Consider the following 14,331-nt stretch of genomic DNA (forward strand, 5'->3'; position numbering starts at 1 on the left):
CCACCGACTTACTTCTTCCTCCTATATATATTCATATACCCCGAAAACATCCAGGAGCACCACGAAACCCTATTTCCACCACCGCAACCTTCTGTACCCAAGAGATCCCATCTTGAGGCCTTTTCCGGAGCTTCGTCGGAGGGGGCATTGATCACGGAGGGCCTCTACGTCGACTCCATGGCCCCTCTGATGATGTGTGAGTAGTTTACCTCAGACCTTCAGGTCCATAGTTATTAGCTAGATGGCTTCTTCTCTCTCTTTGGATCTCAATACAAAGTTCTCCTCGATTCTCTTGGAGATCTATTCGATGTAATCTTCTTTTGCGGTGTTTTTGTCGAGATCCGATGAATTGTGAGTTTATGATCAAGATTATCTATGAACAATATTTGAATCTTCTCTGAATTCTTTTATGTATGATTGGTTATCTTTGCAAGTCTCTTTGAATTATCAGTTTGGTTTGGCCTACTAGATTGATCTTTCTTGCAATGGGAGAAGTGCTTAGCTTTGGGTTCAATCTTGCGGTGCTCGATCCCAGTGACAGTAGGGGAAATGACACGTATTGTATTGTTGCCATCGAGGATAAAAAGATGGGGTTTATATCATATTGCATGAGTTTATCCCTCTACATCATGTAATCTTGCTTAAGGCGTTACTCTGTTCTTATGAACTTAATACTCTAGATGCATGCTAGATAGCGGTTGATGTGTGGAGTAATAGTAGTAGATGCAGGTAGGAGTCGGTCTACTTGTCACGGACGTGATGCCTATATACATGATCATACCTAGATATTCTCATAATTATTCGTTTTTCTATCAATTGCTCGGCAGTAATTTATTCACCCACAGTAATACTTATGCTATCTTGAGAGAAGCTACTAAAAAAACCTATGGCCCCCAGGTCTATTCTTCATCATATAAGTTTCCAATCTATTTTATTTTGCAATCTTTACTTTCAATCTATATCATAAAAATACCAAAAATAGTTATCTTATTATTACTATCTCTATCAGATCTCACTCTTGCAAGTGGTCGAGAAGGGATTGATAACCCCTTTATCGCGTTGGTTGTGAGGTTCTTATTTGTTTGTGTAGGTACGAGGTGACTCGCGCTTGGTCTCCTACTGGATTGATACCTTGGTTCTCAAAAACTGAGGGGAATACTTACACTGCTTTGCTGCATCGCCCTTTCCTCTTCAAGGGAAAACCAACGCATGCTCAAGAGGTAGCATAGTCAAACTCGATTCAACTAAAGCTGGAGAAATAGACACCCACTAGCCACCTGTGTGCGAAGCACGTCGGTAGAACCAGTCTCATGAACGCGGTCATGTAATGTCGGTCTGGGCCGCTCCATCCAACAATACCACCGAATCAAAGTAAGACATTGTTGGTAAGCAGTATGACTATTATCGCCCACAACTATTTGTGTTCTACTCACACATATAACATCTACGCAAACCTGGCTCGGATGCCACTATTGGGGAACGCAGTATTTCAAAAAGATTACCTACGATCACGCAAGATCTATCTAGGAGATGCATAGCAACGAGAGGGGGAGAGTGTGTCTACGTACCCTCGTAGACCGAAAGCGGAAGCGTTTCGTAACGCGGTTGATATAGTCGAACGTCTTCGTGATCCAACTGATCCAAGTACCGAACGTACGACACCTCCGCAATCTGCACACGTTCATCTCGGTGACGTCCCTCGAACTCTTGATCCAGTTGAGGCCGAGGGAGAGTTTCGTCAGCACGACGGCGTGGTGACGGTGATGATGAAGTTACCAACGCAGAGCTTCGCCTAAGCAGTACGACAATATGACCGAGGTGTAAAACTATGGAGGGGGCACAACACACGGCTAAAGATCAACTTGTGTATCTATGGGGTGCCCCCTTCCCCCGTATATAAAGGAGGGGAGGAGGAGGTCGACCGGCCCTAGGGGGCGCGCCCAAGGAGGGGAGTCCTACTATGACTCCTAGTCCTAGTATGATTCCACCAAGAAGGAGAGAGGGGGAAGGAGAGGGAGAGAGGGAGAAGGAAAGGGGGGCGCCGCTCCCCCTTCCTTTGTCCACTTTGGACTGCAAGGGGGGCGGCCTGCCCTGGCTGCCCTTATCTCTCTCCATTAAAGCCCATGGTGGCCCATTAATTCCCCCGGGGGTTCCGGTAACCCCTCCGGCACTCCGGTTTTACCCAAAACCATCCGGAACACTTCCGGTGTCGAAATAACACGGTTCAATATATCAATATTTATGTCTCGGCCATTTCGAGACTCCTTTTCATGTCCGTGATCTCATTAGGGACTCCGAACAACCTTCGGTACATCAAATCACATAACTCATAATATAAATCGTCATCGAACATTAAGCGTGTGGACCCTACGGGTTCGGGAACTATGTAGACATGACCGAGACACATCTCCGGTCAATAACCAATAGCGGAACTTGGATGCTATTGGTTCCTACATATTCTACGAAGATCTTTATCGGTCAAACCGCATAACAACATACGTTGTTCCCTTTGTCATCGATATGTTACTTGCTCGAGATTCAATCGTCGGTATCATCATACCTAGTTCAATCTCGTTATCGGCAAGTCTCTTTACTCGTTCGGTAATGCATCATCCTTCAACTAACTCATTAGTCACTTTGCTTGCAAGGATTATAGTGATGAGCATTACCGAGAGGGCCCAGAGATACCTCTCCGAAACACGGAGTGACAAATCCTAATCTCGATCTATGCCAACTCAACAAACACCATTGGCGACACCTGTAGAGCATCTTTATAATCACCCAGTTACGTTGTGACGTTTGATAGCACACAAGGTGTTCCTCCGGTATTCGGGAGTTGCATAATCTCATAGTCATAGGAACATGTATAAGTCATGAAGAAAGCAATAGCAATAAACTAAACGATCATAGTGCTAAGCTAACGGATGGGTCTTGTCCATCACATCATTCTCTAATGATGTGATCTCGTTCATCAAATGACAACACATGTCTATGGCTAGGAAACTTGACCATCTTTGATTAACGAGCTAGTCAAGTAGAGGCATACTAGGGACACTTTGTTTGTCTATGTATTCACACATGTACTAAGTTTCCGGTTAATACAATTCTAGCATGAATAATAAACATTTATCATGATATAAGGAAATATAAATAACAACTTTATTATTTCCTCTAGGGCATATTTCCTTCACTGTTATATGTGCAGGCCACCTTGCTTACTTAACCCCCAATGTGCAAATCTTCAAGCCTCTAGTATGGCCTTGATTTGCTCAAGCTTTTCCTTTCTCCCACGGCTAGCATTCAGCAGATCAGCAACTACTTTCTCAAGCTCTTTCTTCTCTTGTGCAAGAAGATCCCTGTCCACCTTGATCTCTTTCATAGCCTTCCTGGTGTTGTGAATTATGTCTGCCTGGGCCTGAAGGATACACTTATGTTCTTTTGCTAGCCTTAGCTTCTCCATCTTCATCTCCAGCTCTAGCTCTTCCTTCTTCTTGTTCTTCTTCTTCTTCTTCTTCTTCTTCTTCTTCTTCTTCTTCTTCTTCTTCTTCTTCTTCTTCTCATATTTCTCAGCATCCATTGCTTTCTGGTAGTCAATCTTGCCAACACCATCCTGCCAGTCAAACATCTTGCTAAAATCATCAACCATTTTATGATACTCAGTGCAAAGATGATCATACTCCTTCTTCAACTTGGCAACCTCATCCTCATATGCATGCTTGTCTTGAATCCTGCCAAGGTTTTGCTCAGGGAACATTTCCCACAGCTTGATGAGGCAGTTCTTAAGTACATCAGGCCAGACATGATCAACCCACTGAACTACATCACAGTTCACACCTTCCTGTTCAATCAAACAACAGTAATAATTTAAGTTTGATCAGATAACACATACTTAACAAAATGCATAAATTCAGTACTAAATTCAGTTAAAACAGAGTTAATATACAAGGAGGAGATGTACAAATTCATAAATCTACAATTCAATACAGTTTATATATAGAGGAGATATACAGAGTACAGCTAGAGAGCACTGACATCATGTATCCATCCAGCATAACTGACTTCATATATCCATTCAATACAGTTAATCTATGCAAACAGAAACCAACACTTAGCATAACTGAATCACTGACTTTCTGCAAACTTCAAAACACTACACAATAATTGAATCCATCCAGCATAACTGAATCCAGTAGGCATATCTGATAACCACAAAGCATAAATGAATCACTGACTTCATATATCAAGTAGAAAACCACTCTATGCAAATATGAACGCTAACTTCAGATAACAATGAGCTACTGTTTTACTACATTACTCACCTGAACATGGCATCTATAGAACCTCCTCCCAGTGTTAGCACCTTCAAAAGCAACACACTTCCTAGGCATTATCTGGTATAGAGTGCACTTGGCAACTTCCTCCATGGAAGCACCACACCGCAATGGCTCAGGAATGGTGTCAGGTGTGTCCTACATGCAGTACAAGGTAGATCAGACAACCAATGCATCAAATAGTTGCATATCCATCAAGCACTGGCTAAACCTAACACTTAACCAAAGGAATCCATCCATACAAATATGCAGATTATCAACCCTAATTCCCAATTCGATCGAACCCTAACCCTAACCCTAAATAATGGCAGAGGGAGGAGGGTGAGCCTTACAAAGTACTCCATATCCATCAGGTTGCCCCCCATGTTGTCGTCGTCGGAGCTCTCATCCCCATATTCCAAGAAGGCATCCTTGCCGGCGACGAGGAAGCGAGGTGGTCGGTAAGGATGGTGAGCTCGGGAAGGGGAGAACAGAGCGAGGGGGAGAGAGTGGGAGCGAGAGAGAGAGAGAGAGAGAGAGAGAGAGAGAGAGAGAGAGAGAGAGAGAGAGAGAGTGAGTGAATGAGCCGGCTCGGGCTCTTTGACCCTGGCCGAAATACGCGCGCCCTAACGACCGTCAGCCCCTAGCCGACAGAATCCTGACGGGCGTGCCCTACCTGTCATAAGCGCGGTTAAAACATAACCGTTCATCAACTTGGGTTTTTTGGAACAGGTAACCAAAAAAGTGGTAGCTTTTTAAAACATAAAAAAATGATAGTTTTTTGTTGTCCTAGCCTGTAAGGCCTTGTACAATTGGAGGTGCTTAGGGGAGGTGCTTAGAGAAATAAACCAGACTTTTTTATAGCACTGGTGCTTATTTGTATAGGATAGACGCTTAACTAAGCGTTTCTTCTGTAGAAATAGGTACCGGTGCTTCAAAAAAACCTGATTTATTTTTCTAAGCATCTCCCATTGTAAAAGGCCTAATGTGGTAGTCTTTTGCTATTTACTCGTTTTGTCAGATGCCCTCCACTCATCCTTAGAGGATCGCACATATTCAAACCAACACATTTTAGAATTTAGAGAATCAATGGAAGCACATCGGAGAGGTATATGGCCTACTTTTTACATACGTACTGATAGAGGAATTAAAACTCATGATCCGGATTCCGGATACATCGTGGTCAACAATATCAGCATGTCCTACTGCGAGATCCATTTGGCCCCGAAGCGCACCACTACGAATTGTTAATTGTATATAGATCACTGATCCAAAAGTTGTTGCAATTAAGATGGCATGTGAACCAGCAGCGACAGTGTAAGAAGTAGCAGCACCACACCATTTGACCTTGACCGGGAGAGCAAGTGGCAATTGGTTGAGATCAGTATCAACATATGCATGGGAGGACCACGAGTTGGTCGGTCTGGGGCTCGTTGTGCGTACGACGTCCCACGTTATGTGCCTCTGGTGTCCGGAGCGCACAATAAATATAATCTATCTCATCAGAGTGAATGAATGAATTAACTAAAACGAATAATAGTGATTCAACGTAATTAAGTTGTACTCCGTCTCAAACTAGTTGTTGCACTTAAATCTAGATACAACCATTTCAGCAACAACTAATATCGGACAGAAGCATAATTTAGTATTTAATATAGGAACTAGTAAAAAGGGGAAAAAGGCCCTTTCATTTTCATTTTTAGTTCAATCATAAACACGACAAAGAGAACCGACTCTTTGTGGTCGAACCAGCCATCAGAATTTCAGTCTTAAACTTGGCACTAGTGCTCTTATTTTTCTAGATTTTTTTCAGGCACCCCGATGATGTTCGTTCAATGAAATAAACTTTCCCGTTGACTACATAGACGTTATGGTAACTTTGTCATTCTTAAGATGATGTGTCGATCGGTTTCTTGAATGTGCTCATAAGGTGCGTATGCATGCATTTATAGATGTGAATGTATGTGCGTGTGTATGGACGTATTTGTCTGTACTATATTAAAATAAACACGGCAAAGAAAATAATTAATTATCCAGCACCAACTTTGTATTAGTATTGTTTGTACATATTTATATTAGAGGTAGTGTACTAGTATTATTTTCTGACAAGGACCGACGTTTCAATCGACCACCAGAAGATCTGAGAACAGTTATGGCGGTTGCATATGTCGGATGGCAAGAGCAAAATAAAAACAGAAACAGAAATCAAAATCGAGATCGAGCAGAGAAACGCATAATCTCCGAGTGACAAGACAACATGGCATCGTACAATATGCAGTGTGGCGCCCACAGGAACAAGCACAAGGTCCATCGACCGACGAGCCACTGGCCGGCATGCATGGCGGTTGATCATGTAACCTGCCGGCAGATGCAACTAGAAATTTAAGGCGCTTCCATCCGTGTGTGTACCGAAAAACGATACTATATGGATCCTACAGCGTTGATTTCCAACAGAAAAACATGCACCATGTAACGAGAATTGAATGTGGCGGTTGCATGCACTGACCAGTGAGCCGTTGGACCCCCACAAGAAACGCAGGCCCCCCTCCGTCTCTCCCTCCTGAGCCCTGACCCAGGCGCACTTGGCCGGTTTTCGACCAGATGCCAACGTACAAATTTTTGTAACACGTACCAGATGACAAGCCGAGACGCTTGAGACGTACGACCGGCCGGCCGGCCAAGTGTTGCGGCATCCGATGCCTGGCACGGCATTTTGTGTATAGATCGGTGGCGCGTGTGCATGCATGCACATGCGCTGCATTCGGTCAAACTTGAGAAGGGGTTTCACCTTTCAGCAGCCGTGCTGCACATATTGTCGCTTCGACGTCGTGCATCGCGGATCTTTGTGGGGTGAAGTCGGTTGACGTGTGGCTGGACAGGGAGACGAGGGCGATGGTCCGATGGACCCGCGGAGATCGAGCGGGCGGCCGGCCGGCCAGGAGGAGATCCCCGATTCGAGGCCCGGCGGGACTGGTGATACGTACGCCGTATGGCCGGCCGGCCATGCACGCGTTCAGACTGGGAGACTCCGGAAAAGCGCCGCATGCATGCGCGGCGTGTCTGGTCGGTGTAGCGCGTTGGCGCTGTGTGGCGGGCGCGCCTGGGGACGGGACGGGACCGGGACGTCGTGGGCTGCAGCTTCCCGCCGGGCCACATGCACGACGGTATGCCGCATTTGGCCGGCCGGCCGGCCATCAGGGGTACTACGGTACTGGGAAAGGTATATTTCCCCTCGGGTCATCCACTTGTTCTATAGCGTTTTATATTTCTACCTTTTCATAGTTTTGGGTTCTCTATGTGCGGCGTGGTTCGAAAACAACCATTGCATATGGTTAACATGTGAGCTTTTTTATGGTACCCTATACTGCTACGGAAAAGGGAGCAGTATATACCTAATCTTACCGTTCAATTCTTGAGGGTATTTTAGACCTTTAATTTTCACATTAAAAGAAAACCAAACTGTTATTAGTTTGTATCTGGAATCTGTCATGGCTGTCGACTGTCGAGAGAAAATGCCACCGACTCAATCCAGACGCGCAGTCTCCCATATTGCACGCCCCGGCCATCTAACTCCCCCTCACCGCCGCCGTGCTAGTTCACTCCATTCATATCTAGCTATCTGCATGCTCCTTTTGTAGCCTCACAAATCCGTAACCTTCCAACAGGCCTCGAACGTCCGCCGCCTTGTTATGGATTAGAAGTTCAGTTATCCATACTTGGCTGCATCGTAGAAACTGAGTGATGTCAAAAACTTTCTTCCAAGGGGCTAGCTGCCGCTGCTAGGAACTAACAAACCCATCACTGAAATTGCCAACAGCCTGAACCAAGTGGTGCAGCTTAAAACCTGAATTTGCATTGGACATGGCCAACTCTCTACAAAGGTGAACACTAAATTATCCGTCAGCGCCTGTCACCTGTGGGATGAGGGTACTTCACATCCGGCCTGCCGAAGAAGAGAAGCTGCGCCATTCTGCCCTCACATCCAGTGTAGGCAGGAGACGTCGGGTGCCGACTGCCGAGACCTGCGCCATGCCGCCGAGCGCCTGATCCACGAGCACAGGCTGGCCGAGGAAGGGACGAGAGATCGGCTCGCCGAGGGAGAATGCGTGGGGCGCCTCAATCTGACGAGCTGAAACTTAAAAATCTTCCCGAGTTGCCCTCAAATCACATATACCGCTTACGTTGATCGAGCAGTGCAGTCTTTATACTGCTAAACCAATTCCAGTAGTATATATCTCTTTGGGCCGTTGGATCTTCCAGAATGGAGGGCCCGTATTCATTACCCGGTACCGTAAAAGAGCTCTAACATGTAGTTGTCCGATGTACATCTAACGCCCGAAATAGATTGACTGACCTTCGAGAAACACATGCAGATAACTTGAGAATAGGTGATCCTTCACTCCTTTTACGTTTTGTAAAATGCAATAAAACCAAACCAAATTAACCAAAGGTAGTACGAAATGAGCATAGCTCTGATTGTTAGCCTTCTTACAATGGACTGATGTTCGTTTAGTGAGAAAAGATGTTCCCGTTGATTACGAAGGTGTCCGTGTCAATCATAAAATGTTTTGCTGGCTTAGTATCTCAAAGATGCTCATGAGGATAAGATGCATGTGTTCATAGGGATGAGTGTATGTGCAAGTATGTAAGCATATGTGTTTATACCATGTTAAGAAAAATAACCAAAGGTAAGTAATAAGTGGAGGCGCATGAGAGGACGAATTAATATTGTTCTCAAGATTTAACTTGCCACATCTATAATTGAAGATGCTGTTACTCCTATATAAAACCATGTGCCCTACTTGCACCCACCAGTCCAAATCATTGGGTTGACCACCTTTGGTCGTCCCCACAAAGAATCAAACCCAAAGCGACCTCTGCCCTGCATGCCTGTGATCGATCACTATGGCGAGCTCACCTCGCCGCCCCATCTACATGCATGATATGTGTACCCACATATATATTCCAACTAATTATTTCCTAAGATCGAATGATTGATTAAAAAGGGGGCTAGCGGTACTAGCACATAACGACGGATCACCTTGTTAACTAATCCTGTTAATGAGCTTGTCATGGCCAACCTCCACCCCACTTAACTAACCCTTTTCACTTTCCCGCACTTATAAATACTCCCATGCAACACCGTCCCATGCAGCATCCATCCAACCACCATTTCAACCACCTCTGACCTCCCATCTCTCTCATCTCCACTTGTCAACGACCAACGCATAGTCACACACAGTCTCTATTGCTTGCTCTGTTTTGATCACGAGCTAGTAGGAAGATGAATTTCTCGTCCTACTTCTCCTCATCCTCCTCGTCCTCCTCCTCGTCGGACAAGAAGTCGTCATCTTCCAAGCGCCGGCAGCAGGCGGCGCAGCAGCAGCCGGACTCCAACCCGACGCGGTACCTCGGGGTGCGTCGGCGGCCGTGGGGCCGGTACGCGGCGGAGATCCGCGACCCGGCCACCAAGGACCGCCACTGGCTCGGCACCTTTGACACGGCGGAGGAGGCCGCCGTCGCCTACGACCGCGCCGCGCGCTCCCTCCGCGGCGTCCGCGCCCGCACCAACTTCGCCTATCCCGATCTTCCCCCGGGCTCGTCCATCACCCCCTACCTCTCCCCCGACCTCACCTCCGACGACAACGCCGTGCAGCTCCTTCAGCCTTTCTACGCCGACCCCGTCCCGCCCCTGCCGACGCATCAGCCCGCGGCTGGTGGCGGCGGCCAGGACATCGGCAGTGAGTACCTCTACGGCGGTGCCCCTGACATGTCTTCGCTGATGGACGACATCGCCATGCCCGACGACCTGCCCATGATCGACGGCGGCGGCGACATGGACTTCTGCATGTATGGCGTCGGCGGCAACGGCGCCAATGCCGCAGGCGGCGGCGGGTGGTGCGACGCGTCCGAGCTGGGAGCATACTCCTCCACGCCGGGTGGCGGCCACGGGGTGTACTTCGAGGAAGGGTACGTGCACAGCCCGCTCTTCTCGCCGATGCCGGCCGCCGATGACGCCGGTGCCGACGGGTTCCAGCTCGGGGGCTCGTCGTCTTCCTACTACTACTGATATGATCACGTGCGCGTCGGTGCCGTGTCGACCGCCTCTGCGCCCGCCATTGTGCTGCGGCGTGGTGAGTTGCTGGGTGTGCTTAGCAGTTAATTTACTTACTTTGATAAGTCTCGTGGTAATAATGCGTCTTTTATCGTTTTTGCGTCCTTTTTCATATCATGGGCCTGTATCTTCTCTTTTGGAGATCCATGAGCCTTTTGTTCTGGGCTGTTTCCTTTTCCTTTTTTTTCCTTCTCTTTTTTCGTTTTAGGCCTCATTCGTATGTGCAGATATGATCAGTCGGCATACACCTGTGTGTTGCTGGCGCTTCAGTGTAATATATTATCCATGTTATGATGATTTACCTGTTCGTTGTTATGTACTCCTGCCTATTTTACTTTTTCTTTCACTGCCAGATGTTCTGCCAATGTGCCGGTAACGCCCTTACGGCGTATAAGTCTCATATGCAACAAATTAATACATTGTTTTTCAAAACATAGTACGTGCACACACACATACACTCATATTATGGACACGCACGTTCACCTGCATACCCTATTTCTAAGAACACCTTTGTTATGTTCCCGACTCATGTGAACTCCGGCGAACAGTATAACCAAAAAAATAAAAAATCTGAAAAAAAAATTGTGCCAAACATTGATAAGTATTTTGATTTGTTATAAATTTTCATCACCAGCTGACATTCATGAAAAACATGGCAAAAAAAATCCTTCAAAATGTTATCTTCAAAAGCATTTTGGAACATCAATTTTTTTGCCGCGTTTTTCACGAATGTCATCCATTTTGGAAATAACATTTTCAAAAGCATTTTGGAACATCAATGTTATTTTTTAGCCAAGTTTTTCACGAATGTCATCCGCTGATGAAACTTTGCAACCAATTAAAACATTTGTCAATGATTGGCACAAAATAAATTCAGATTATATTAAATTTTTTTATTTTACCGTTCAGCTGAGCTCACATGAGCTCGGGGTCAAAACAACACTTTCGATAAAGAGAGCTCGTTCATTCATTCATAGTAAGAATACAGTTACTTCCCCTTCCCCGACCCCTTCGTCCGCCCTTTTCTCCGCTGGCGTGGTGGTTCCCTCATTCCCTTCTTTCTTTCCGGCCTCGGTTCTGACGGCCTGCCGTCTCCCAGGCGCTTGGCCACGCTGCTAACCGCTTCTGGGCGCTTGGCTCCAAGGATGGGGATTCAGAGGATGAGCAGTCCTCAGCGGGTAGTGTCATGGTTGATGGCGGCAGGGTTGTTGGGGTGGCGATGCTGGCCCGCGGTAACGCCCATCGCCGCAAGTTCACCCTCGGCAGCCACCTTCCTGGTTGTGGTGCCTCGTCGGCTAGGTGTGGACCAGGGTTGGGTGCTCATCGTCTCCACCCGTTCTCATCCGTTCAATAAGTTTTCCTCTTGCTCGGGGATCCTTGGTTCATGTCTTCCTCCTCGTCGTTGTCCACTCCTGCTTCACCCTCTCCCTCGCCGATTTCGTCTCCTGTCACCGGCGGCAACTTGTATCTGAGGGTGGCGGATCCGCCTCCTCTTCGATCTCCATTGCTAATCCTAGTGGGGGCTGGTGCTGGCTTGGTGGTGGTTAGTCGGCCGCCTGGGATGAACCTGGGGCCACCTGTTGGGTTGCTTGTTGGGCACTATAACTCTTAGGACTGCATTTCCTTGGACCCCTTCCTCCCTCTAGTGCGATGTGTTGATACCGGTTCGGTTTTTGTTGTGTGGTTATGCTTGGTGACCCTGGCCTAGTCCCGTCATTCCCCCGTGGGTATTTATGGGTGCCCAAAGGGTGTCTTGACCCCTGTCTAGGGTTTTCAGCCACTGCCACTGAAGTTAGTAGATCTAAACTCCATCCCCGTTGCCCGGTCCATATTCCCCCTCCATCACCTCTCTCACAATCGTTTGTGGTTGTCATAGCCATGGACCGTTCATGTGGGTCGTCCAAACACCTCAACTCTAACAACAAGCGACATTTGGAGGGCTCCAGCGAGGTGGCAACTGACTTTCTCGCCTATGAGGCGGAGCTGCGCTCCAAGTTGGAGGTAGAGCAAGCTGCGCGAGAGTGTGTGACCAAGGAGCAGGAGGCATAGGGTACACCTTCGACGTGGTCTATGGAGGACGAGTAACACAAGGAAGAGGAGGAAGCTCAGCGGTGGAACGAAAGGCGCCAACCGTCCCCTCTTCGGCTACTAGTTTGGGGAATCAGCTGCCTCGATCTCATAGGCGGGCAAATCTGGTGCCTCTCATTTTCTTGCCTCGAGATCTCGTGCTCTCCCCCCATCGATGGTGGCAGCTCTACCCCTGCTGACAACTTTGCCCAACCGGCGCAATGAGATCCACAGCTACAACTCCGGCTACAACAACAACGGGTATCCCAACAAAAACCAAAAGTTCAGGCAATGTGATCATCACCCTCCACCTCTTTCGGGTCCTGGTGCTCCCCCTATAGGATTAGGCTCTTCATCTGGTTCGTCTGCCCTTACTTGTTTTGCATGTCACGTCTTGGGCACTTCCAGTTGTAATGCAACACTCCCTCCCCTTTTGTTTGATCTATCACGCTGACAACCAACTAACTGTGGACTACAATAACCGTTCTAGTCTGCATGTGCTCAAGCACTATTAAAAAGGTTTGCCTTGATGTGGTTTCTTTAGCGTCAAGGGTGGTTTGTATGTAGTCGGGGATGCACCCACCATCCATAACATGGCGGTGATTTCTATGCAATCTAAGGAGGTCACCTTGCAGATGATTTCTGATGAGTTGCGAGAGTGGGGTTGGAAGGCTAGGACCTGCAAATCCAACAGCTCTCGCCCTCTGAATTTGGAGTGGTGTTCCCATCTAAAGAATTTCTCTGTATGGTTTCTACCAGTACCAGTTTTACTCTTCCGCTAGACTAATTAGTGATCTCTGTTAAAAGAGCATGTTATTGTGACAAGTCTTTAGGGTCCTTGGTGGAATCGTGGGTCCTGTTGGATGATGTTCCTGCTATGATTTGCAATTCTGCCTCCCTGATGGCATTATGTGAGTTGACCGGGAAACCAATTGGTGTTGAGCCTTGACTCGGCGTGTGTGCGTGTATTTGTGGAATTCTTTCGTCTCACCTTCACATATTGTATCAATGTTCGCGTGGAGGGACAACCTACTATCAAAATCCCCCTCCTCCTCCATCGCCTACATCGCATGATGATAATACCAACAATCACAGTATGAGTGGGGATGATTCTGAACCACCATTCTCCTAGTAGGAGTGGATGCCATTGGACCCACTCTGGAACAACTTTTTCGTAGTCGTGCTCCTAGGGATGGTGGTTCTGCTGCTCCAAGAGACCTGTGATGCGTCAGCCATTTCGATGGTGGGTGCCAATGTCGTGATGGGGAACCGCCCTAACCCTATGTCTGTTGTGTGCTCCAACTAATCGGCCTGCCCAGCTCCCCCTTCTCTTTTTGGAATTGTTGATTCTCCAGAACACCCATCCAAAGATGTTGAGGTTTCTGGGCCAATCCCGAAGAAGAAAACCATTGTCAGGAAAGTTTCACCCTGCAGTCGTATCTCTTGTGCTTCCAAGCAGGTATTGGCAGGGTTGTACCGCAAGCTCGGTCATGATCTTGGCAAGGTCGCTGGTGATGAATTGCCTGAGATATTTTCCTCTTCGCCATTAGGGTGCTCTGTCCCCGTCAAGACTCTTGTCTCCATGGCACACGAGAGTCATCCCCCTCTTGATAATGGTGAATGGTACTATGCGTGTAGAACGGTGCGCTGCAGAGAATGATCGCGCCCTACATGTACTTCTTCATCTTCTTCCCCCAAAGGCGTTATTCTTCCAGATCATCTAAACTTGCATTTCACTAAGGTTGCTCTTGATTCCACTTTAGTCTTTGATTCTTCTTCCGGGTCCCCATCTAAATATCTTTATGTGATTCGGCCAGTGAGTTAGCTCAGGTGTCTTTG

The 14,331-nt window shown here is 47.3% G+C and overlaps 1 protein-coding gene across 1 annotated transcript; it reads left to right on the forward strand.

Annotated features, from left to right (window-relative positions):
- The first annotated feature begins 9,594 nt into the window (after positions 1–9,594).
- Positions 9,595–10,723, forward strand: LOC119359495 (ethylene-responsive transcription factor LEP-like). Its single transcript, XM_037625663.1, has one exon. It carries the CDS (start codon positions 9,595–9,597, stop codon positions 10,378–10,380), a length of 786 nt encoding a protein of 261 aa, XP_037481560.1. The 3' UTR covers positions 10,381–10,723.
- The last annotated feature ends 3,608 nt before the right edge of the window (positions 10,724–14,331 follow it).

This window comes from Triticum dicoccoides, chromosome 2A, assembly GCF_002162155.2.
Source record: "Triticum dicoccoides isolate Atlit2015 ecotype Zavitan chromosome 2A, WEW_v2.0, whole genome shotgun sequence".
NCBI lineage: Eukaryota > Viridiplantae > Streptophyta > Magnoliopsida > Poales > Poaceae > Triticum > Triticum dicoccoides.

Coding starts and splice junctions, on each gene's coding strand:
- LOC119359495 (XM_037625663.1), top strand. CDS start 9,595: ATGAATTTCTCGTCCTACTTCTCCTCATCCTCCTCGTCCTCCTCCTCG.